The sequence below is a fragment of the Onychostruthus taczanowskii genome, unplaced genomic scaffold (assembly GCF_017590055.1).
Source record: "Onychostruthus taczanowskii isolate IOZ18803 unplaced genomic scaffold, ASM1759005v1 scaffold19, whole genome shotgun sequence".
NCBI lineage: Eukaryota > Metazoa > Chordata > Aves > Passeriformes > Passeridae > Onychostruthus > Onychostruthus taczanowskii.
The window spans coordinates 6,652,346-6,679,323 of record NW_024499128.1 but is presented as its reverse complement, the minus strand read 5'-3'; the positions used below and the strand labels follow the sequence as shown (position 1 = coordinate 6,679,323).

Here is a 26,978-nt window from a genome sequence, read left to right as displayed (position 1 = left end):
CATTTTCTTTTCTGGAGGAAAACAGATTTTGTGGCTACACATCTAATAATTTTCTCCCAGTTAGTTAATTCTGACTGTTGAAAGGGAATAAAATTGGGAATGGAATAATACAAACAACACAGAGGATTTCTGGAAGCTTGCAATAGTAGGATTGAATTTTGGCAATTTATAAAGAAAAAACCAAACAAACAAAAGCAAATGCCCACAAGCAATGAGTAAAACTCTACTGAGAAAAATGAGAAAAAGAACAATTTTATTTACTAGCAGAATGAACCCAGACAAAGTGAATGAGAGGACTAAGTGATGCAGGCAAGCAATATTTGCTTGTCTGACATACAAAGTCTTTCATCTCACTGTCCTTACGCCAAACAATATTCCCATTGACATCTGGAAACACTGAACCCAGGTAAGTTCTGGCAGGCTGAGCCTCAGATTTACTTTCACATTTTTAAAAAATACAGATTTTTATTTATTCATTGTGAATAGATTAAAAATACAGCATAAAGCAATATCATTGCAAAAGTCTTTAAAATATACAGTTTTTCCCTTCAAAAGAATGTCATAGAATAAGTTGTGAATATTTCTGTAAACAATTTCCATTTTCATATTATTGACAGTCCCATTTATTGTATGGCTAAATCATCTTATACACCTTAGGACAGAAGGTAGTCTTCATCACCAAAAAGCAGCATTTGAAAATAAAAAATTAATTTTGCACTGAGTTGTGTGCCTGTTTATATACCAGATCTACATAGAGCTGTCAGCAACTTTAGCAAGTACTGAATTTAGCAAATTAAACTACACCAAAAAGTGTCAATAATTACACTCTACATCCTTTGCATGCACCTTTTGGACACTTTCAATCTCCTCCCTACATGGTTAGTGGTGTTGTCCACGTGCTTCCTTCTCAAGGAAAATCTCAAAGATTTGGCATCACCACCTTATGAGGGAAACAAACTTTTGTCTGATTCATAGTTCCTACACTGTATAGGTTCTCCACAAAACAGACTATTCAACTGTTTTCAGAGGTGAGGGGCTTCAACACCTTTCATTGACAGCTGATACCTTAATGCTATGAACTGAGATAGCAAAAAAAGGCCACATCCCAGAGAGGCTTTAGGCATCTAAAGCAGAACTTTGGATAGGCACTGAAAACTTTCATCTCAATTGCAATCCTCTGGTTCTATTTCAGCATGTACAAAAATATTAGGTCCAAAAATATGGTCATTTTAGTACCTCATTACCTAAGACCAGCTGAGATCTAGAAACGAGACATTCCTCCATTAATGGGTGAAGAGCTTTGCTCTCACTCTCAAAACAGAAAAGAAAAAGGCCATGGGCATTACTTTGCCACAACCTCTGCAATCTACACAAAAAGATGCTGCCATGTGTTGCAAGGCTGCTCACAGCTACAACTGCCTGGTGGTTACAGCACCAGCCAGAAGCACAACATCCAAGGGTTAGCTTTCCCTTCCCTCCTAGAAAGGATTCAAATTCTCCCTTAACCACCAGGAGTTCACTTCTTTCAGACAGTGGCAGTTGTTATTGACATCACCCTTGGATAATGTCTAAACAGCAATTCAAGATCCACTTGCCATAAAAAAAGAGAAAATGGGAGTATAATTTGATTCCAGTGACAGGCACTTGCACAGGAAAGGAAGAACTGATTTCTGTTTCCTGAACAGTTTCTGCATTTTACAAGAAATTAATATTCCTTGGTTATGCATGAGAGAAATCCTAATCAATCCTGCATCACCTTATGGCCTGCTTAGCTTTACACCTTTTAAGAGCTTGGCTGAAGTGGTGAGCATTGCAGGTCATTCAGCACTTCACAGGTGCTGCCCCTTGTGCACCTCAGGAGACTGCCAGCTCAAGGAGGCAGAAGCTTCCATCTTAAATCTCCTGCAAAATGACTGTTAACCACAACCAAGGAACAGGAACAGCTTCTGTACTATCCATACAGATGGCACAGCAGCTTTGGAATAAAAGACTGGATTTGAAGAAACTTATCTCTATGCAATGATAATTCAACCACCACCAGGTATTTGTCCTCCCCTCACTGATTAGCATTAGGCAAAGAGGACACAAATTCAAGTATTTGGGGGTAATACTGTTTTCCCTTTCTAACCAGAAGCTCTTCTCTAAATAATATTTGCAGATAAAATACCATTAAAAATATACTTAAACCATATAAATTGTTTTCTGTACATAGAAAGAGGTGAATCAACATCTCCTAACATCTTCAAACATCCATCTGGAAATGGTGGAAAACGTGTTCTCATTTTAAGCGAGATGATCTAGCTTCACTGAGATTTGAGATGCCCCTGTAAAACTAACTTCAAATTACCCATATATTACAAATCTTGCTATACTGTACATAATTGGACAAATATAAGATCAGTACACTTTTATACAAATAAAATTTTATATGGTGCAAAATGTGAAAATGAGAGAGGTAGCTGGATGCCTCACCTCATCAGGAACATGAAGGATTTTCTAATGGTATAATATGCGATGTTGGTAATGAATAAAACTTTCCACCCTGAATATCCTCACTGCCAATCTGAATCATCTTCCCTACCCCTCCCCAAACTAAGGATTCCATCTGAAATTCGTTTGAGAATAAGTGTCCAATACTGTCAGCAAAATAGAATGGGACTACTTATTAACATCAGTAGCTGCATCCATAAACTGAAAATCTTACGTTCATGCGCAAATTTGGTGAGATACACCAAAAATGATGAAGAAATGCTGAGAATTTAGGAAAATGTTTTTCTGTATGTGGGGAGGAGAATAAAAATGTAAACACACTGATCATTTGCTGTGTAAAAAACAGGACATGTAAAACCTAAACAATGAGGCCTCGTTTTCTTTTGTCAAAAAAACTAGGCCCCTCAGTTCTAACAGTAAAAAAAGTATAAAAGGTTCAAGTGTGTGTGTATTACAGCTTTAAAACACAAACAGAAGTATGCTGTGGCACCCTACATACTACTTACATTTAGGTTTCTACCCTCAAAAAAATTATAAAACTAAAATATGAAAAAAAAACCAACCTGGTAACATCACATAAAACTACATGTTTGTAGCTGCAAATGCAGCAAGTCTATAACAAATTTATATACAAGAACTGCTTAATTTCAGTGTCATTCTTCCATCATTGCCCAAGCCTCTTCTGCTTTTTCGTAATACTGATTTGCCAGTCTGCCCTTCATGGCTTCCATGGCTGCTTCTGCTGCTTCTGTGTAAAGCTCACCTAGAGAGGAAACAGCATCAGTTATGTTGACAGAGTAAAGAAAGAATATGGCTTTAGCCTTAAGCAAATAAAGGACAAAGGGAAAAATTGAGGTCAAACTGCAGGGCCGGATGTATGGGTGTGTTTTAACAGTGTCAGAGTTACATCAGCTGGGAACCTGGCCTCTGCTCTTCAAGTTATACAACTGGCTGCTGATGGCTCCCCAGTGTATCTGGAAACCCCAGCCTGTAGCAGCCCCCAAGCACAGACATCTAGCATGTAGGTTACACAGCAACTAAGAGAATGTTGTGTAGGGCCTTGGGAGTCATGGGTGTAGCTCAAACTACAAGCAGCAACCTGCAGCTCAGGGGAGTTGACCCAGAAGAGCAACCTCTGAGGGAGTGAAGGTTGCCTGGAGTAACTCAGTGTGCCACAGATTGGACCTGGCGCCACCCACTACCCTGTCACTGCCAAGATCTCTTCTTCCACTGTTACCATCCTTGTTACACCCAGCATCATTAAATCTGAAGGTATTGATATTTTATATGTCTCTATGTTTTATAACAGCTAAAGCAAGAAATCTGGTTTTGGGGTACATGCTGGGGGAGAAGGGAAGGAAAAGCAAGATTATGGAAAACATAAACAAAACGAGGCCTCACCTGATCTCTGTGGATCCTTATCCAGGTTGAACCCTCCCATCATTAACATCTCTGCTTCCCTGGCCAGGAGCAGGTACCGGGGTTCATCCTGAGTGCCATCATATTCACCTCCCTCATCGTAGTCAGTCATGTTCAGCGCGGCGTTGTACCAGCGAAGTGCCTCCTTCCAATCCTGGGCCCTGAAGTCAAAAATAATTTCTGAAGATGGTTCCCTTAGGAAACAGATGTACTTTGCATTGGAGATTCAGCATCCCATTTTGTACTGGCTTCTCAGACTCTTGATGCTCTCCAAGAAAGCAAATGTTCTCATGGAGACTCACTAACTGCACTATGACATTAGGTCACCAAAGCAAAATGAGGCTGGGGTCACGTTATGCAGGAATTACAGGAGAAAGTATCAGACTCAAGTGTTTTCCTGAACTCCAGAGTCTGAGCTTCACTACCAGTTGTATGGTTTAGGCATTTATATTTGTGGGAGCAACCAATTTAGGAAAAAAACCTCAAGTTGCAGAGTCTTGTTTCATAAATACTTTAAAATCAGTTATTTTGCACACTAAGAATGCTCAGTGAAGTTCAATTAGAAGTTTAATGTTATTTGACAGTGGGAAATTTAAAGAGTATCACTGTTGTGCAAAACAGAAAACTCACATAAAGAACAAAGACATGCCAAAGTGCAAAAGCAGAAAAATAATTGCCTCAGTGCAGTGCCACCAATTAACTTACTCAGCCATGCACAGTACCTGTCTGCACCAAGATTTACACCTGTATCATATGCTCTTGCTACCAGAATCATGGAAGGCCGGTCTCCAGCTTCTGCTGCTCTCAGCAAGTAATTAAATCCTTTATTTCTGTTCTCCTTTGTATCCTAGTAAAGAAAACAAAACCTTGAAAATGCATGCTTCTAAAACCATCCCTTTACCATTAAATGCAGTTTCTCAAAGTCAGCGAGTATTTAGTATGTCTGAGAAATTGGCACAGCCACAAGAAACAAAGCAGCTGAACAGTAAAGGTGGCTTCAAAAGCTTCCCAAAGGCATGCAGTAATTTGCTGGCAAAACCAGAAAGAGGCAGCATTTTTTTGCTGTTTTGTCCAAATCCTTAATTACAAAGTAATCTATTTTCTCTGAAGAGGGTACAGAACACTACAGTTTTAGTTTCATCTCCATTTCCTGCTATTCTCATGCTATTTTTACAATGGACTATATTCTGCTTTTTGGCATCTTCCATACCTCGAGAGTGACCTCGGAAAGAATGTGATGTGGCAGCTGAGAGCACATGAGGCCTAGCCCAACGATGGCTTCCAGCTCCCCGCAGTCTGCAGCATGCTCCAGGTGGAACAGGGCTGACTCCTGATCCCATTCCTTGTCCTTCTCACAGAAGCGCCCTCCTTCATGATAGCGAACCATGGCCAGGTGAACCTGGACACAATTGCACAGGAGAGACACAGCATGATGTAGGGATCTGATCCTTCAAAGCCCTCTGCTCGTACTTCACCTGGTCTTAGAGCTAAGTCCTGGAGTAAGAGGAGGCTCAGGGGAAACCTTAGCACTCTCTACAATTATCTGAAAGGAGGTTCTAGCAAGATGGGGCTCAGCAACTTCACCCAAGCAGCTGGTGACAGGATGAGAGGACATAGCCTTAAGATGCACCAGGGGAGGTTCAGGTTGGACATCAAGAATTTCTTCATGGGAAGGGCTGTTAAACACTGGAATGGTCTGCCCAGGGAAGTGATGGAATCAAGACATCAAGAAGAATTTCTTCATGGGAAGGGCTGTTAAACATTGGAATGGACTGCCCAGGGAAGTGATGGAATCAGAGTTCCAGAAGGTGTTCAAGAAACAACCGGACATGGCACTTAGTGTTATGGGCTGGCTGACAAGGTGGGGATTGGTCAGAGGCTGGGCCTGATGATATTAGAGGTCTTTTCCAACCTAAAAGATTCTGTGAAAAACAGGTTTCTTCCCACATCAAAAGGTCTGAGAACACCTAAGGTTCCCAGGATGTTCATTAAGATTTACATCATATTTTAGGAGTGGGCTTAAGGCCATACATAACCCCAAACTTAATTCACATTTGCATTATCTATAACAGTCTGGAGTAAAAAGAATCAGCCCATGCTACCAGTTTTCAGGAGCTCAGCTTTACCTATGTGCAAGGTATGTGGGTCAGGCACAGCACACCCACCCCACTGTATCCTCCCTGTGTGATGCCTCTTGAAATGCAGATTAACAACAGCAGGGTTCTTCCCAAAGGAGCCCAGATGTTGCACGGCCAAAAGCAGATGAAATTCACAGGCTCCTGAACTCAGATGACCCTTATACAAGATGGGTAGGTGACAGAAAATTATAGATGTGTTATTTTCAACTGCACAGATAAATGTAAGCAGGGCAACACCTCTATGTAAGTAATAAATACAAGATGCTCCTTGTTGATTAAACAGTATCAGCAGACCCATCTCACCTTTCCAAGGATTGACTTCCCAATTTTCTTTTCAAGTTCTAGTGCATTGAGCCTCTGAACTTCTTGGGCAACACAGGATGGTCTGTGGATGTGGACTCTGGAAGAGTTGTAAAGATTCCACTTCTCCACACTGATCTGAAATACAAAATACACTATTATTTATATTCAAAATTAAAATTCCCATCCATATGGATTACCATCCAGGAATCAAAACCTCTATTAATACTGTAATGTAGTAGTAAATACTGTATTTTAAAACACAGCTTTCAGAAGTCATGTTAGTAGCTGACTACTAACTAACTACTAAAGTTAGTAGTTAGTAGTAGTTATTACTCTTCATTAAAGAAACAGAGTAAGCCCCTCTATTTCTAATCTGAACATCATCACTTTGAAGAATCATCTCAAAGTTCTGAATCAGAAGTTACTTACACAAATAAGCAACTGAATAGTCACAAGGTCAGCACTGAAGTTATCCATGCACCAAAAAAAAAAAAAAAAAAAAAAAGAAACCCCTACTTTTCTGCCCAGAATTTTAGTTCCCAACACTTTGCAGTTTGCATTCTAGAACTCTAGAATAATTAGACATAACCATGCAGAAGATGACAGGCAGATACATGCATTGGTATTTCTCAGGAGGAGCAACCCAAATGAAGAAATTTCTGAATAATGGATTGGTGGGAAACAGTAGCTGAAAATAATCCTATCACAATTAAGGCCTTTGCAGGTACACAGAGAAAACAACAGGAAAAGTTACTGGCACAGAACTTCAGTCTGTTAAAGCTGTTTCAATTTTCTGAAACAGGAATATATAATAATTAAAAGGAGATTCTGAAAATTTTATCTAATTATTAATTGCTGTCAAAGCTGTTTTTTCTTTCCTTTCACAGTAGTTATTTAAGCTTATATCCAAGACCAATTATCACAGAAGTTATATTTTCTAAAAGCGTACAAGGTCTCATCTAACTCAGGTGACAGCAGCTCTCTTCACTGTGTATCTGTTTCAAACACTGCATGTTTTTAAGAAATCATACAACTACATACAGCATAGATTCCAAAAGTAAAGTGAAGAAAGGAAATATAATTTAGTTAGGTAGAAAATAAATCCACAGAGCTGTAATTTTTTTAAGTGAGAAACCCATGCATAATCACTAATTTATGACAGAGGTCAGCTACAGAGGTGACAATTTGTTTCACAGTACTTTTTTAACAAGAAAACAAAGACAAAACATAAAAGGAAATAACAAGAGTGGTAAGTTGATATTAATAAATATTTTCTGTAGCTGAAAAGGAAGGGGAAACAACATCTGGTTCAGTGATGTGGTTAGGTGGCAGATGAGTGGAACAAAGGACAAGCAGAGCAGCAAACTCAGTCTGTGAACATTTCTGCTTTATTTACCCTTGCAGAGCTTCCCAAACTGTCTTCATCAGACTCCTGCCTCCGGTTGTTGTTTGAATGACCCTACGTTAATGTAAAGATTTGCATCATTCAATCTGCAGCAACTGCTAAGTGCCAGTTATGCCTCCAGACTATTCCTACCCTGCAGAACTAATAGTGACAAGGACCAAAACTGTTTCCATTGGATCCTTTTCTTTCAGTGATATCACAAAATATACATACCAAAACGATAAAGAACTTGGCACACATGAGCTTTAATCCTGTAAGCTGGAGATGCCATGACAAATACCTTGCCAAAGGAGGTGACAAAAGGAGGAGTATCTCTAGAAGCAGTATTCTCTTTCCTGTCTTCTAATTAAATATCTTGTTAAGATCTCCAGGTCAAAAGCATTTATTTAAAAATTTGTATTTTAGAGGACTAAGCAACTAACCCCTAGGAATTCTAAATTCTGTATTATTACCTGACAACAACATTAAGCTCTGTAATATTTCAAGCCATACAAAGTAGAGAAGGTAAATGAGTCTGAAAGCAGACCATATTCATGGATTCCACATGGGAAGAAGATGGCTACACATCCTAAATGCAATATGTAATACTTCAAAAACCCACACAACAACATCTAATCAAATACAGTATTTGAAATTAAGCTACTTATTACAAGTAATATTTTTCCTGTAAGAGTGTCATTCCCAATATGAATAAGTAACTTTGCAAATGGGGGAATTTTCTTTGTTTCCTCTGTATTCAAAGTCTAGATCAGATCCAGATCAGGAAGGATAAAAAAGAATATTCTTCTACAAAAACAGTTTAAGTATGAACAGGCCTAACTCTTCTACACCAGTCAGATTCTTACCCTCTCTCTATGATCCACATCTTCTGTCTCACTTCTCTTTTCACTGGGATACCCACTGTCTCCACCATTTTCAAAATCCTACAGAAGTCAAGAACAGAACACTATTCATTAGCTGTTAACTTTTTAAGGACCTCAGGTACACGATCTGCAACAACAGAATGGGCAGAGCACCTTTTATGTGCTTTTACTGAACACAACCTCTGGCAAGTTCTATAAAGACACATTTCATTAGGCAATTGACAATTTTTGCAAAAAACCCTCACCCTTTTGTTGTCAAGGTGATCCAAGTTATCTACTTCACTGAACACAGGCCAATCTAGGAGAAAAAAGTATTTGTTGTTATAATTATAAGGATAACATGCTTGAAGAAAAAGCTCTAGATATCATCATTTTATTGCTGTGTTTTTCACAGAAGCATCTGTGCATTAATTATCTGCATAGAAGTACGTTCAGTTTTATTTCTGCTCAAAGAGGAGCACTAAAAACAACTGCTCTGGACTAAATCAATGCTGTTCTGCTTAAAACCAAAGTAAGACAAAACCAAAGTAAGACAAGTCCAATGTTCAGGAACCCCCCCCAGAGGTGGTGTATGAGGCTCACTCACTAAGCATGTCCACCTTGTGGCTGTGAGGGGTTGCAGAGGAGGGAGAGCAGGGCAGGGAGTCAAATGCCACATCACTCATGCTTTCATCGCCGGAGTTCTCAGACAGGCGGAAGAGCAGGGGGGGCCGGCTCCCCGACACCGTCCTCACCCGGCTGCTGCCGCACTTCTCCTCTGTGCCACGGAGAATTGTCTGAGCAGATTCCTTGGCAAACCAACGAGAAAGTCCTGTCAATAATCCTTCTGTGAATTCTAAGCAGGCTATACAAGCCAATGTGAATGTTTATTAGGAGTCCTCTATAAATATACACATTTGCTTTGAAAAGTTCTACATTGCAGCAAAACATCAAGCCCTGACATTTTTACTGTCAGAGAGAGTTTTGTTTAGGACTAGGTTTCATTCCAAGTGTTACATCAAGCCCCATTTCCACTAAAATCAGCTGAAACTGAGATCAATTTGCAACAAGCATCAAATCAGGTTTGTGAGATCCAAAACTTATAAATTATTTCAGCTTTCTAAGATCTACTTGGTCCCAAATATAAACTGATTTCAAGGTTCCCTGTTAATTAAACTTTTTCATCAAACACTTACAAGCAATTTTTTATTATAATCCAAGGCATCTCTCTCTTTGGATGAAAGATCAAATGGTGCAAGCCCCATGCTTTTGCAGATGTTGTTGCAGAAATGAGAATGAAAGAACAAGGCCATACCTCGAACACCTAAGGCAGTAAAAAAAAGTTAAGAAAGGGTTTACTCAAATTTTGTATTACAATTTACTTATTAAAAGCTGAAAGTCTCAAAGCTTTCCCTAAAAAGCCAAGAGGGAGAAAATGTTTTGTAGCACACAGCCTATCCCACTTCCGTTTGAGCACCAGTAAGAGCTTTGGAAAGCTATGTATGAGCAAGATATAACAAAAACCTAATGCAACTGCATCACTGCGAAATGTGCCTAAATTTAATCCTGCTTGATTGAAAGAACAATCAACATTCATATATAGACACTTGGAACTTCAAAAATACACGGTGCCTATCTCTCTGCATTCAGCTATATCCACTCCTGCAATGCAGCAAGGAAATCAAAGGCCATAATTATTGGCCTCACGAGGTAGAAACTACTTAATTACATTCCTTGTTTAGGAGTAGGCCAGGAGACATGAGCCACGATCAGCTCTCATTTTAAGGCTGCCCTTATACGACAGCTGACCTGTACAGGACTCCTTACAACAGGACTTCCCCAGCTGTTTGCAAGACTCTCAGAAATGTCTCAGCTTACCCAGTGCAGTGGCAACTCAGCAGAGCTGGGAAGAAAAGAGAAGTACCCTTTAGTGAAACAGAATCATTGATTTTTACCTAGGTTGCCATCTCCAAAATCTGTACCACTCTCTGTATGGATCTGAGGGTCTGTGTAAAGATCTCCAACTCCCTGGATATCAACAACAATGAGCTGGTGTCCTGAGCGCTCAAAGGTGAAGTGACTGAAGGCCTGGAAAGAACCACAGAAGATGTCTGAGAACACTCTCCCTTCATCTACTGAAAATAGTAACATATATTATTCCCCTGTTATAAATGGGAAAATAAGTCTGATAACCCTATCAGTGAAATATAACTGGTATAAACACCATGATGAAAGCAACAAGAGAGACAAAAAACATGTAGTAACCTGTCTCTGCAACCTGCTTCAACTCACAGAGAGGCTAAAAAAGGCAAAGTGAAAAGCAGCAGTGGGCACAGGCAGGGGAAAGGAGATTGTTTAATTCCTCATTTTTGTACTAGAGGTTGTTTTCCACTATAGTCTTCACCTTAGGTAGTGGGAAGCTGGCTGGCAGAGAGAAAAACAGTGGGCTCTGAAGCCAGTGCAGAACAACTTCTGTGTAAACATTCTGGCTGTGCCTGTGAATCTGCAAGCTCTGCATCTCTGGGACACTGCTTCCTTCTGCCAACAAGCATTTGCTCTGCCACAGTTTGGAGAAAGAACCCATAAATAAAAGTAAGCATCCCAACAAATTCTTCTTCCCCTTTGAGTGATCCCCCTGAGCAACTGCTCTGTGTCTACATTTGTCTATCAGATAATGAAATGTACATTTGCACTCTTGAAAAAACACATTTCAAGAATCAGGTATAAAAAGCCCTTCTCTTTAGAATAAAGTTGAAATATTAGAAATCTTCTGGGAAGGCCTCCAAAAAAGCATTGCCAGGCCTGGGGGAGGTAACTGGTGGTGATAGACAAACATTTTAACTGCAGCAAATACCAGGGAACATTTTGTTCCCGACCTGTGAAAGCACAGCACTGATTCAGTGCACAAATGACAGCCCAGAACACAAATTCTCTGCTTACACTAAGTCTCATGACAAATACCTTAAAAATAGTGGAAAAAAATGTAAAGAACAGTCTTCTTCCCCTTTGAGTGATCCCCCTGAGCAACTCCTCTGTGTCTACATTTGTCTATCAGATAATGAAATGTACATTTGCACTCTTGAAAAAACACATTTCAAGAATCAGGTATAAAAAGCCCTTCTCTTTAGAATAAAGTTGAAATATTAGAAATCTTCTGGGAAGGCCTCCAAAAAAGCGTTGCCAGGCCTGGGGGAGGTAACTGGTGGTGATAGACAAACATTTTAACTGCAGCAAATACCAGGGAACATTTTGTTCCCGACCTGTGAAAGCACAGCACTGATTCAGTGCACAAATGACAGCCCAGAACACAAATTCTCTGCTTACACTAAGTCTCATGACAAATACCTTAAAAACAGTGGAAAAAAATGTAAAGAACCTCTCAAGGCCCAGTAAAATACCTCTTTTTTCACGCTGACCACTTTGCATTTTTCAATAATATTTAAAATTTATTTTAAAAGATTCAAGAATCACTTGAAATATGTCCTTGTATTTCTATATGCAATCTCAGATTCAGCTATTCAGAGGCTGCAGCTGGAAAAACTGACATTTTTATATGTAAATGGACTAGATTTATTTACATGAATTGGATACCAGCTATCTCTTGTGATTTACGTGAGGAACCAAAAGACTATTCAGTACATAGTGCATGAGAGATATCTTCACTGCCTCAATTTGAAGAAAGTTTGAAACATTTTGATGCCTCCAGTTATAATTAGAGTCAAAGGACTTAAGGTTTCCAAAGAGTATTAACCCTGTTCAACTCAACTGTAATCAACTGCAATCCAATATAGAAGCACTCAGTGCTTGAAAGAGCAGGCCCCAAGTAAGGGGCAGACAAACTGCAAATAGTTTGTATTGCAGGCTTTGCAGTACAATGCCAGATTAATTTCTCTTTCTTGGCAGTAATGCAAGACCTCTGGAGAGAGCCCAGAAATTCTCTGCAGCAGACTCCATGGAAAGCATTAAACAAAGCCTCACTTGTGGAGTCAGACGAACGTTGTCGTCTCGCACAAATCCAGAATTTGAGTTGTATTTGATGTATTTGCCCTCAATGTAATGTTCCAGATGAAAGAGAGGCTTCCCAGGCCTGTTCTTCATTTCGATGATACAGGTCTGCACTATATCCACCTGGGGAGGGAAAGAAGATAAACAATGACTAACAGAATACTGCCTTCAGATCGAAGTGTGTGTGAATCTTCCAGCTGTGAAAACTTTCCCAGTGCAAGAATCTGAACAATTGCAAAGATCCTTCTGTTTAACAAGGGGGTGGGGGAAGAGTCACATGCTTCTTGGAGCAATTCCATAAATTAAAAGCAGTCACTTCAAAAAAGCTCACTTCTGCAACAAACCCCTCTGAAAAAATTCTTAGCAAGTGCTAGCTTTCTATTTAATCCTGTGGGTACCTTAAGAGTACTCTGCAAAGAGTCTGCAGCCAGAGGGAAAAACATACAGTCACTACTGCACAACTTGAAGAAATGCATTTTCAGAGAAGGGCTAAGCATATCTACTGTTCAGGTATCTCTGTATCCTGCCTCACCTTCTCCCCCTGTCCAAAACACATTCCTAAAGCAGAAACCATCACAACTCTCACTCTACTTATACATTTTCTCCAACACGGCATTTAAAACTTCTAGATTTGTAGATTTCTCTCTGTGTCCTTCACTGTAGACCTCACCTTGCCATTATGAGCCAAGATAGTCATTAACTAACCCTCATAGGAGAGGCAATGCAAATATCCCCCATATCAGAATCACTAATTTTGGCCATTAAAATTGCTAAGGCTTCCAGCAGGTTTCCAGCTCTTTTCAAAAATCATTGCTAGTTACATGTTTGGGTGGGTGTAGAAGATTTAAGCATCTACCTGCCTGGAACTCTAACAGTTAAGTGCTTGCTGAGACTGCTGCTGGCAATAAATTCTATGACATCTCTGGTTATCACAAAAGCAGCTGGGCACACATCAAAGACAGCAATACAAGTATCATTTTATTTTGGTTTTCAGTCAGCAGCTAAGGACAGTCAGACATTCACACACAGCCCTAGTCCTGGAAATATAAAGCAATTTACTCCACTCAAAATCAGCTATCACTAAACAGAAAACACAGAAAGGTAAAAAAAAACTATCCAAGCATTTAAATGTGATGGAATGTGAACAAATAATTATTTTGCTCTAAATTATGTCTGAAAACTAACCCAAGAGAAGAACAATATTGCACTTTTGCTTAGCAAGATCTTTGAATGCACCTGTTTTGGTGGCTTGTGCCGGTTGTACTCTTCTCCCCAGAGTTTTGCTTCCATCTGCAGTCGAACATCCTCAAAATAAACATCCCTGCTCACACTCTCTATGTATTGCTTGGCAACATAATTATAGGCACCCTTCCAGTTCTGAGTGTGTAAGAAGTTGGACAGCTTTTTTCTGAAAGATAAATCAATCATTGGTGAAAAGAAATCCAAGGATTTTAATTCAATCTTTCCCACTTCCTTGCCTGGACAGAGCCAGGCTCCAAGATGAGCATTACCCTCAGTCATTTACCAGGTATTTTACCTGAAATGTGAAGCACAGGAAAGGGACAAGGGAAAATGAAACATCCCATGGGAATGGCTGGGATGTGCCAAACTGTTTGGTTTAGCTGCAGCTACTTGTGCTCTGAACTTTCTCCTTTTCTCAATCCCTTTCCCTTCCTGTTCCTCTCAAACCTGGAGTATGAAGGGTTGGTGCCTTGTCAACAACCTGTTCTAATGTCAACAATTATTTTCTGCAGAAACTAACAGGGAGTGGCCTTTCAAACATGAACTGAGAAACCTCTCCTGGGATAAAAGCAATCTGCTGCTTCTCAACACACAGCAGTGACTGCCCAGTAACCCACATACTCCCAGAAGGAAAACTGCACCTGACAGTTGTCATGATGCAGCTTCTCCCTTTTGTTGATGTGCAAATCTTTAATCCACAGATCCCTCCAAAGCAGGGGGGCTGGGGCAGGGGGTAGGTGTGGGGGGGAGTGTGTAGCCCAGGAAAACTTTGATAAGAAAGGATCTGCTGCCTGCCAACAAATGCATTAGGCAGGTGCTTTAATTAGTGCAGCACTCAAACTCAACCCTTTCTCCCCTCGTTCTTTTTCCTCTCCCTGCCAAGAACTTGGTGCAGAGGTTTTGGTAGAGGGGACACTCTACAGGCAAAGCAACTTCATGCTGCCTGTCCTCCTGCAGGAATGGGCACACAGTCACAGAAACAGAGGCCTTGGAAAGAATGAACAAGGAAATGAGGTAAGAATTTCAGCCAGATCCCAAACCTTCCCAGTTCTTCAAGGAACACACTCCTCTGCATAAAACAAGCCAGCTCATGTTTTTCTAAAGTCAATATCCTCACACTGGTGCATTGGGCCACGGGCAGCTAAGGCTGTCACTGTCTTAACTAAAAACTTGCAGAGTTACAAAAATCTAGGAGAGAGCTCCAGATGGGAAATATCCCTGTACCACTGACACACATGGGAAACCCAGCAGTAGGAAGCTGACATTCAAGTTATGCTTTTTTTAGTACCAGAGGTTAAGGCAAAACTGCTAACAAATTTCTGTTTATGGCATTACTCAAAATATTGTGTAATGGGGAGTTTGGTAAGTAACAAGAACTAAAAGCAATGTCAGCAGGCTGAGATTTGTTACTTCCTAGGCTTCATTCACTGCTGTATCCAGCTGGCTTTGCAGGAACAGAGCCACCAGCATGAACTGATACTGAAATGCCAATACCAAACTGCAGCAGTGTGGGGTTACTTTTCTTCCTTTTTGCTCAAGTTCAAAACATCATATTTCCATCTTTCAGGAGTGTCTATCTTTCTAGAGCTAAAACCCCACATGAATACCCCCAATTTCTCTGGATTCCACATATGGGAAGAAGGGGGAATGTTTTTAAACACACAATCCCTGACATTTTCCAGGAAACATTTCCAGAGCCTAGAAGGGGTGGGGCAATGTCTTAGCACACACCAATTTATAGCTGGATGCTGATCCCCACAATAACATTTGATAACACTCTCCCAGGAAGGAGTTTTTCCCCACACTTTATCTTTCTGGCTTTATCTTTCTGAGAAGCACAACTGTTAGTGTTCAAGATCTGCCTTACTCAGAACATTATTCTGGTATATGTGATCCAGAGCAAACTCTAGGAGGATAACCTTTTTTACCAATGGAGGCTTTTCCAGTTGAAACTGCACCAACCAGATACTCTTTCTTCCTCCTTTCTCTGCCTAACTATAGGCCTCAAGTCGGGCTGCACACACCTATGACCTCATATCAAATTTTAAGATATTTTAGCACACAAGGAACACAGAAATTAAGTGGCTGTTACTATACTTTCATGAATATTTTGCCTCCCAGGGACGGCTGAAGTACAACATTCAGAGAACATTCTCCTTTCTCAATCCCACTCCCTGCAGGTGCAGTCCCACAAACAGGGATAAACCCCTCAGCAAAGCCTTTTAGAAAGGAGTCGAGCTTTACACAATTTCCACTACATCTAAGTGAAATTCCAGTCACCACAGAAAAAAATACTGCAAGGAGGCCAACAAAGATGAAATGGGCAGATACTCACGTTCTGAAACACTCTCGCATTGCTCCACGGCCGAAAGGCTGGGGAAAAGAAAAAAACAAAAACCCAGCATTGCCATTTCCACAAAGTTCATTTCTAACCAGTAAGAGACACAACCATGACTTCCCCTTTATACCATGCAGAAAGCAGTTTTCAAACAGGCTCTATAGAAATATTTCCTCAAGGAAAACTGAAAACCCACTGGTGGTGTAAGCAGGTATCTGGGGAAAAGGCATTTGGATAAACTCCCCCTACCAATATCCCATGGAGAAGACATTGTATGTCTTTTAAACAAGCTATTTAAATTTTCTCTCCAGATGGGAGTCAGCTCTGTGTGACTGCCCAAAGAAGCTTCACAGATTTCATGCTTTCTGCATTTAGGCTTTTGTAGAGGATGTCCCAAAGACAGCATCATCTCCCCAGATGCCAGATACTCGACCAGCAGCACAGAGCAAGGCAACCCAACACACAACCAAGTCCAGGACTTAACTGAGAAATGACAGTGCCTTCTACCCTCAGTTGGTTTTCATTCTAACAACAGAAATTATTTGGGAGCACACAAAATAGTACGACTACTGCCAGGCAGGGAAATGATGCCAGAAGGAAATGGGAGGGGTGACATGGAAGGGAAATTACTGGAAATGGAACAAATGCCTCATGTTGCTGACAGGGAAGGACTGACTCCATTTTCTACTCTATTCTGAAGAGAAGGATACAAATAAAAAGACGTAGGTGAAAAGAATTACACTGAGACTTCAAAATTTCTATAAGGAAAACATCTTGCTATGACTGTTCAGGAACAGAAAGGAAATTACACACTTGCTTTTAGTAAACATGAAGACAGTGTGATCTTACTTGAGAAGCCATCTTGATAAGAACTTCATCTTCAACCCAGTCCCCAGTAACAGCATTGTACCTGCAAAATCAGGAGAAACGTCTCAGAAGAATGCAAAGGGAACCCAAATCTTCCTGCTTCCAGCACCTATCCTTCCTTACCTGTAACTGACTGGAAAGGAGAATGCAAAGGGAACCCAAATCTTCCTGCTTCCTTACCTGTAACTGACTGGAAAGTGCTGCTGCCACTCCCACACAAAAGCTTCCAGTCTTCCCACTACACTCTGGCCCTCCTCATTTTGGGCAGGCAAGGAGAAACACATTTAGCTCTTTGAAGAGACACTAAATCCTCCTGTCAATGAGCAGACTCTAAGGCAGAACCTGAACTTCTGTAACACTACAGATCAGGCTTTATCTGCTTTGAAGTTAAACCTCCTCTGTGATGCCTGGGCAGCACATTGGGGGCAGAAAGGGCCTCACCAAGTTCTACACACTGGACAGGTTGTCTCCCTCAACCCTGAGCTTGCATAAGCCTGGTTGTGGCTGGATATTTGCCTTGGGGCTGTGAAGAATGTGAGGAGCACCAGCTGTGAGACACAGTGGGGCCAGGAACAGCCCAACACTGCACTGAGAGCGGAGCAAGGCCCTGCACAACCCTGTGATAATACAAAGAGTACGACTGTGGTTTCTCCCCACCCCTTGAACTCCCAACACAGTGAAAGCCAAATTGAGAACCACAGCAGCTGAGTCATCAACACATGATTGTTTCCAGCCTGGTTCCCCCAACCTGCAGAGAGTAATTCATGCATGCAGACACCCCATATTCTCATTTATATATTATGTATCACCCCAGTTTGCAGCCAAGAAAGAGGTAAAAACAGGAGTATCAGAGCCATCTCTTTTTAACAGGATATTGAATAGTCCTAAATTAAAATTATCACTTATTTGTATTTTAAAATATGCAAACTATTTCAGGACTGTGGCTGACCAGGGACAGATGTAGTCTATGGGGAAGAGCAGCACTGCATGACTGGTATGGGGTTGGAAGGGAGGCCTCCCCAAACACTTTTGCTAAGTGGTGATGAACTGGCCTCTAACCCCTAACCCTTCCTCCCAGAAACCTGTGTCATACCTGTAGAGTAAATATTTTGGCAAAGCTCATGTTAAAGCACTGAAACCAGTTGCAGGGCCAAACTCCCTTTTTAGCACGTAGACCACACTGAGCTATTCTGGGCTTTATAAGGATTTAAATTCCAGCCACATGCAACAATACTGCATGGACTAGCAAAATTGAAACTGCTATTTTGGGAAAGTTGTGGAGGGTTATATTGCTTTCTTTCCCAAACTATTTCAACTAAGTATGCTTCCTCTTAGTTGGGATTAATTTCCTTATTAGATTACATTTATGGCATTAATAAATCAACCAGAAAATACTTTTCAGCCTTGTTTCCTATCTACACAGTGGAAGTCCTAGATACTGCTGAGGTGTAAGAGAAAGTGTGACAATGGTTTGCTGAAAGGTTTATTTTTGATGATGTGCAGTATTTACATTATTCCTGGGAGACTGAGTTAAGACCCACTCACTTTGGGCGTCATGAAAGCTCTTCAGCTAGATATTCTGCACTACACAAACTCAGCCCTTGCACAAATCATCAGTCCTACTTAGTATCAGCATCCAAAGCAGGAAGACCCACAGACCTGTAACGAGTGGCATGCTCCGTCTCAATGTCCTCCAGATGAAATTCTGCCCAGGGATCAGGCATGTGCTTGGCTTTCTCAATAGCATGCTTCCAGGTTTCCTGAAAAAGTTACAGATTGGCACTTTATTTATAATCAGAAGCAGCTCACAAAAACAGCACTTTCTAGAGCACATCAGGATCTCAATCCTATGGATATGTGCAACCACACAAGCCCCCAAAGCACTACTCAGAGCAGGGACCAAGTAGTACCAAAGACAACTCTGACCTTTTTATAGTTTCAATTATAATGAAACCCAGCTCAGATATATGAAGCATAGATTTCAGTTCCATTTGCACCACTGTAAAGTTACTGAGAACAGAATCTGGCACAGTATATACCAGATACAATTTAAAAATCTGTGGTTATTTGCAGGTATCTCTAACATTTGCAGGTTGCTCTGCAAATGGCAATAAGGCACACCCAGATTATATTAATTCACTTTTTCTGGTTTGATTTTTAGCTTTTCATATGTAGCAGCATATGCTGGTTTTGCATGCATAAAAGTATAAAAAAGTTCATTAAAGATACAATCAATATGGATAAAGTAAGAAGTTCTGTGAACCCCAGGGTCCCAGACTGTGCTCAGCATGAGAAAGAAGAAATTAGAGTGTTGTAAAAATTGATTATTATAACAATTCCAGACAAGTAGCTATTTCAACGTTCACCAAGTCAAGAGTAAAATATCAAAGCAGTTTTCTGGAGTAGAGTCTCCTCTCTCTACCAGCCAATTTGGATGCTTTACCCTTAACATTCTGTTCTCCCTCTCTTACATTGTATATTTCCAAGAAAACTGGAGATATGATCCTGTGATGTGCCAAATGCCTTCTGCAAAGTGAGCAGGAAAAAAAGCACTCTGCACCCTGCCAAAGAAGTATTGAACTCTGAAATATTATTACTGCCTCTCTGACTGAACTCCAAGTGTGCAGAAACAGTAACTTTTAAAATGTTGTGATTATTTTGTTATCTTCAGGAATTAAAATCAGTCATTTTTAATAAAAAATACACTACAAATTTGCGTCAGCAACAGCATCAATGAAGTTTTTGAAGCAGCTAAGTTTAAATGTTCATGTTTATTTTGAATTTCAGCTTTAATTATGCATACCTTGCAAACGATTTAAATGCTCCTCTTTCTGACAATAATAACACAAAATGAAAACAATACTACATTAAAGAAAATTACTTTAAAGGACATGTTGAGAAAGATTTCCTACATGTTTCACAAGAAAATGAAGTTGCCTCAGGTCATGCAATGACAGCTCATATGGACTTGAGAATTTCCACACTTAAATACCTATGAGAGAAATAGGGAGAGACAGCAACAAGAACTGCTTGGTTGATCAGCTGCATCAAATCATTCTTGGGTAGATTCCCTCTCCGAAAGGGATTTGTGTTCATGTTAGATGATAATTTAAATAAATTAATTACTTGTGCTTGATCTCTTGAAGTGCTTTGTACAACAGCTGTATCCTAATCTTCAAACAAACACTGGTTGGATTTCATGGAAATGGTGCTAAAAGTGCAATTTTTCTCCTGCTGGAGGCATACGGCTGCCACACAGTGAAATTCCAGGGTAGAGAACACAGGATGGGTATTATTCCATTTACCAGATACCTCTTTTAGTTTTGACTTGATGACTCTTATGGGCTGAGGCAATCAGTCCTCCCAAACAATAAAATAATGAACAAAAAAAATCCATAAAAGGAAAAAAAACCCAACAAAACCAAGCCAAAAAATCATAATGCATCTATTAGATATGGTGTTGACATTTTCTTTTGAACCTACCCGACCATGGTCAACCACAGAGCCATGCTTAGAACGATGCTGTGTGTCATTCTAAAGGATCCATGAGAGACATGAAAGTAGGAAAATACATGTGATAAGACAAATGATTGACAAAGAGTCTTGGTTCTCTTTGTTAGTTATAAAAAACCCAAAAAACTGACGGTTAAAATCCACTCTTCAATTTATATTCCAAATTTAAGTTCCTTCTTAGAACACCTGTGAAGAAAGCTATTGAGGCAAGTTGGTACATTTTTTTTATTGCAAAGTATTTATTAAAAGGGTACTGCCTATTAACTTGTTAATTAAACTGTGCTGAGTCCTGTTTAAAGCAGAGTTAACTTCTCTATCTGGCTCTTCCTTTAATTATCAAAGGTCCACACTGCCTTGCTTTAGCTCTGAGGTCTGACAGGCAGACTCTGATAGGCCAGGCTGTGGGGTTTAGGATGCCATCAGCCATGCCTGCCTGCTCCATTGTGCTGGACATCACCATTCCTGCAGCTTAAATAGGAGATGGAGACTGGCTTGCTCCACATCTCAGTACAAAGCAATTTATCTGTGAGAGGACCTACAATTCCAAACCAGACGTTGTAGAGGCCAAAATATGGGTACAAACATTCTGCAGAAGCAAAATGACAGCTTAGGAAGGAGGAAATAATTGCAATTTCTGAAATCCTTATCAGTTTTATCTCAGACCACATGACTCAGAAATTGCACTGCAGATCCAGAGGCAAGTGTTTAATACATGATAAATGTACACACAAACGAAGACTAAGCTCCCTATCAGGTCTTGACTTGCTTAGTTTAACATACATCAACATCTGTCCCATTTCTATACCAAGCTTTTGCTCCTCACCTTCCTTAGGCCTGTGTACCTTTTAATGTTTCTATTAACTAGCTTTGCAAAAATGTTCCTGCAGACAAGCCAGCTTCACTTTCAATGTTATCTGACTGAATGTTTCAATATTATCTGACTGAAATAAACACCAGTATTTTTTCACAATTAAAGCATGCATTAGGCATAACCGAGATTTTAGAGTATCTGTTAAACAAATGTTAATATCTATAATAAGAAATGTGTTAATGAAACACATTAAATATAGGAAAATCTGAGACATGCCAGTTTAGCATGTAAACACAAATAACAAAACACAAACTGTGTTTATTTAGGATATGTAAGTTAGAGTGGATGTCACTTGAGGCTCCATTGCCTGGCCTGATCTGTGTGAAGGGAGCTGAGTGGAAAAGGACACACTGCCAAGGAAGCACCAGCTACAGCCCCTCTGACCTCCCTGCAATGCTGTAGCTGCTGTTCATCCCAAAAAGGTCAGATACTGCTTGTGTACACTGTCAGGAGCTACTGCCAGTGTGATGCCTCATGCTCAAGCATGAAAGTCAACATGTCAAAAGCTCCCCAAGAAGGAACTATAACATAAAAACTTGCCCTTACAATTTTATAATTTACAATTTTATTTGTTCAACTAAAAATATCACAGACTACAAAAATTCATAATAAATTATCTTCTGACAGGCCCAAATTTTTCTTACACCAATTGTAGTATCTTTTGAATCTCCCAACAAACATACTGCATTGTAAATGATTTGATCCTAATGGCAGTGAATTTTCTCCTGGACCGAGTGGAGGAAGATCCCCCTGCTGAACTGAAAGGGACAGTAAGCAATTCCATGGCAGTGTCAGACTATTGGCTTAATGGAACTAACTGCAGGTCTGGAAAAAACAGATGAGTATCTTAATTGAAAAGTGTTAGTTACAAGTGATGAAGCAGTTAGAAAATGTCTCATGCCAACTAAGTAAAACCAAAACCTTAATGAAGACTGGAGCCAATACTCACCTTAAAGCTAAAGCTTCTGGGAGAAGAGCTTGAACTGTACTGCTCAGTTTTTGCTAAGCTGCTGTAATAATTGTCTACTTTGGTACTGGCAGACTTGTTAGAAACTGGATCATCAGTTATTGGACAGATAAAATAATTGTCTTCATCATCACTATCAGCATCAAGATAATTCCCAGAGTCCGCTGGAGTCGTTCTGGCATTGTCAATCCCTTCCATACGAAAAATAAGGTCCTCGTCTGCCATGTTTGCAGGAGGTTGGCTTAACTCCTGCCAGGACTGGAGCACCCACTACTCCAATGCACATGCAAACAGGGGGAAGAAGCTGGGTGAGAGGAGAAAAGGAAAAGGTTGTTATTAAAAGAACAAATAATGCACGACACTGATGTCAGCACACTGGCAGAAAAGAAATATATTTGCATCTGGCTCTTTATTGTTCCTTATAAGAAATGCTGAGTTCCATAACACTCGTCTTAGAAACTTGACAGAGTTTTACCTCAACCACCACAGTCAAATTTTCAAATCTTTTCAGGACAAGTCTTCTCAAGGATATTCTGTACAAATTATCAGTCAAATGAATTAGAGAGTATTATAAGAACAACACTGAAAAATTTTCCACCATCTACACGACTTAAGTTGGCTTTTAGCTCACATACAGCCAATGGCCCACAGGCTGCTGACAGTGTAGCACACTGCAGAAAAATGAGGTGGAGGAATGAGTAAAGCCCTTGGAAGAGGTGGAAGTTTACACAGATACTCTGGAAATACTGGCACGTACAAAATAGAAGATTAGTGAGAATATTCAAGATTTGGCCCTGATGCTGGCTGAGCAACTGGATTTAATTTAAAACAGACACTTCTAAGTGTCACATTGTTTAGTTCTTCACCCACCCAGGAAAATCAGGGATTTTCACAGAGCAATTCTAATAAAACAACCACACACCAAGTTTTCAGTTTTGCTTTACAGTTATACCTCAGCCCTCTGCATTTTCAGTTTTCTTTCTGCATGAAACAGGAAGATGAATACACTCCTACAGAAGTATTCATAGCTGCTGACCTCACTCCCCAGTTACTGAGAAAGTGGTCACCACAGAAACAGTGCTTTAACATGAGGCAGCTTCCACCAGCAGCCTTTTCTTGTTGGTTACTGCTCTTCTGACGGGGGCAGCATTCCCACACTTCAGCCAGCAACACAGGAAACTCCAGCACTCCATCAGGCAGCAGCTGCTCTGGAACACCCCTGCTGGAGGAGGTCTCAGCCAGCTCACCTCACTTTGCACTGGAGCAGCTCTGGAGGGCTCACCTGCTCTCCCAGCAAAGACCATGCGGGAGCTGTCCATTCTGGGAAGGGGCAGTGGCACACACCTGGCGGGAGAAGGTGTCACTGCACACACACCCCTGGCAGGGAAGGTGTCACTGCGCACACACACACACACACACACCAGGCGCGGGAAGGTGTCACTGCACACACACCCCTGGCAGGGAAGGTGTCACTGCGCACACACACACACACACACAACACGCGAGGGAAGGTGTCACTGCACACACACACATCTGGAGGGGGAAGGTGTCACTGCACACACACACACCTGGCAGGGAAGGTGTCACTGCACACACACACACACATCTGGTCACACACACATCTGGCAGGGAAGGTGTCACTGCCACACACACACTCCTGGCAAGAGAAGGTGTCCTCAGCTGCCACTGCCGTTTTTACTGTGATCATCTTACCAGAGAGCACTGAGTGCTGGAGAGCCCCTGCTGCCTGTCACACACACAGCCAGCAGCTGTCAAACGACGCTTCAAGGACGTGACTAATCCAGGACATAGCATAGCACGGGACAGCCCCATCACACCCCAGTGCTGTCCTGCACTCCCTTCTGCTCCTGCTGGCACACACATCAGCAGATCCATGGGGTTCAGGACAGCTGGAGAAGCAGCAGCAATGTGGGTTTGTGCAGCAGGGACTGCAAACATTCTGATTTCTGTGACTTGTGTAAATGAAATATTACCATACAATCAGTTTCTATTTAAAGCTAATGGTGTTTATGAAAGTCTCTTGTTTTTTTTGGAACCATATTTCTTGTAAAGTACTTGTGATATTTACTTTGGGAGTGTATGTACCAAGAATCATCCCCATGTAAAATGCTCTTTAAAACAGAATTCAATAACGACATTTTGAACTATACAAACACTGCTCTAAACTTCACAGTTTGCTTGACAAAAAGCCTTATAAAAAGCCTGAGCTTCATCCCAAGAGTTATATTCTGTGCTTTTGCATAATAGCACAGAAGTTGTACTATATAGGAATTTCTGTTACTACTGCTGCTGTGTTTTGATCATTTAATCTTTAATATCCATTACAGAAGCGTTCCTAAGGCTAAGCAACAAGGAGAGTGAGACTGCACTAAACCAAGCCTGCCAGCCTGCATTATCACACACAACCTATAATTTTAATTACCCACTCCAGCCCACTTTGAAAATTTATTCAATTTTTTATCAGCCTTTTACTATGTGATTCAAAATGCAGATAATTTAAAATACAGTTCTTAATCTGCTCTAGTTTGTATTTAATTTTGTTTTTCCAATGCCTGTTTCAAGTAGGCCTGTTTTTCCTTCTCTTGCCTTATATCCAAGAGCTAATTTTGTTTTTCCAATGCCTGTTTCAAGTATTTTTCCTTCTCTTGCCTTTATATCCAAGAGTCACACAGCCAGGAGGGGCAGGTGAGTGGCAAGGACAACATGCAAATATGTGAACACAGATAAACAGCAGGGAAAATTCACATCGCAGGACTGTTAAAGCATGACTTGTTTCTTGTAGGTGTCTGTTGCTACAAAGTTTAGGGAGACTCTTGGCCAAGGTTCTACAGTGGCCTCAGCATCTAAACCTGCCTTAATTCATCCCAAAGATATAAAGTGATAGAAATACTACAGTCAGCAAAAGAGGGGACAACTGGAGCATCTCCATTTCCTCCTAATTCACCGTTTCAGCTCAGACACAGCCCCGTGCAACTCCTTAACACAGGACAGGAGCTGCCCAGTAACAGAACCCCCAGCTTGTCTTGTGGAGAAGCATTAAAGCAAGCATGACCCAGCTCTCCCTGGTATAATACTAAATCCCTTTTGGTTTAATACCACATCAGTTAAAGCCATTTAACAGGATACCTGTAAGAGTAACAAACAGGTTTTTTCTTGAAAGAGAGAAGTCACCTTTCAGATTAACATTCTTTTAATGTCCAGATTCAAAATTTAACCTAAGCAACCATACAGACTATGCACCTTAAAAAGTACTATCACCTTTATGAGAGAAAGACCCAAAGCTACATAAACTTGTCCAGAACAACCCCACTAGCTATGTTAATGTCCTGCAGCATATAGAACTACTGTGCTTTCCAAACACCCAACTGACCCCTAAAAGTAAATGTATATTCTCATCTGCACCACACACTGCAAGAAAACAGGTTTAGTGAGTCCAGGTAAGAGCTGTGATTAAAAAAACAAGATAAAAAACCCCAGAGCTATCTCAACTCACTGTCCATCTTTGAAAACCTTGTCTTACCAAAGACAGGTTTCTAATGAGAAGGTTTTAACACAGGTCCCTTCCAGTGTATCACTACTGCAAACACCATGGCACAAATCCCATTCCGTTTGCCTGCAAGCACAGCTGGGATAATAATTTTATCAGTCTGAGTGTTAGAGGGCAACAATGCAAAATTCATGAAGCAAAGGGGTGAGTTCCACTCCACCAGCTCAGAATACGAAGCATTTGAGACAAAACCCCGTGCAAGGAAACACAGCACAGCTTCAAACACACCAATGGCTTTGATAGCTGCAGGCAGTGGGGCACAAGAACGCCCTTCCGAGTCAAGTCCACCCTGCTGCCAAACGTGCAAATAAACACTACGTTAAGAGTATCCAAAACACGGGGATGGAAAAGGACAGAGAAGGAACATCCAAGACAACTTTAAAATATCCTTCCATTGCCATAACTGTCATTCCAACTGGCTTTAAATACTCTGCACAATTACCTATCGCTGACTTTTTGCAGGCATTTGCTCAGTACCCCACGTTGTTAATTAACTCCATGCTTTATGCGCACTGAGGTATTTGAAGAATTCTCCGGACACGAACCGTCCTGGAGCAGTCCCAAGCTGTCAGGGCGGACTCACCGCAGTCAGCCCCGCACACAGCAGCTGTTCCACGGTCACAGACAGCACTCGGCACTTTTAAACAGCCTAAACACCCAATTATTCGCACTGCCGCGGAAACATAAATGGACGGAACGCCAACCTTCAGGTGTGAGCGCAGCACTGCTGCCCAATGCACAATCGGGTTATTTTTGGGCCCGCGCAGAAGCTTGCCCGCCGGCCTTTCGCAGGCTCTGGCCACCCCACCGATCGTCTTTTTCCGCAATTAAAAACGCCCTTCCCGCGCTTCCTGCCGCGGGCGGCGCTGAGGCAGCTTCCCCACCGCCGCCGGGCCAGGTCCCGCACCGCGATGGCACCTACCGGCTTAGGAGAGCCCAGATCCGCCGCGCAACCCGCTACGGAGCGACCCTACAAGCCCAACACCCCGCTCGAGCTGCCGCCCTGCTAA

At 41.1% G+C, this 26,978-nt stretch overlaps 1 protein-coding gene across 2 annotated transcripts; it reads right to left on the bottom strand.

Annotated features, from left to right (window-relative positions):
• Positions 1-148: 148 nt before the first annotated feature.
• On the bottom strand, positions 149-26,978 carry EEF2K (eukaryotic elongation factor 2 kinase). Of its 2 annotated transcripts, XM_041401817.1 has the most exons (19): positions 26,891-26,978; positions 22,383-22,704; positions 20,533-20,583; positions 18,709-18,809; positions 17,032-17,092; positions 16,180-16,217; positions 13,839-14,010; positions 12,576-12,725; positions 10,553-10,685; positions 9,794-9,921; positions 9,205-9,406; positions 8,864-8,916; positions 8,601-8,678; positions 7,747-7,809; positions 6,351-6,485; positions 5,120-5,308; positions 4,632-4,756; positions 3,892-4,070; positions 149-3,253 (listed from the first exon to the last, which is right to left on the bottom strand). In XM_041401817.1, exons 2-19 carry the CDS (start codon positions 22,623-22,625, stop codon positions 3,144-3,146), a joined length of 2,211 nt encoding a protein of 736 aa, XP_041257751.1. In that variant the 5' UTR covers positions 22,626-22,704; positions 26,891-26,978; the 3' UTR covers positions 149-3,143. The 2 variants fall into 2 exon arrangements, with proteins under 2 accessions (XP_041257751.1, XP_041257752.1); XM_041401818.1 differs by lacking the exon at positions 20,533-20,583.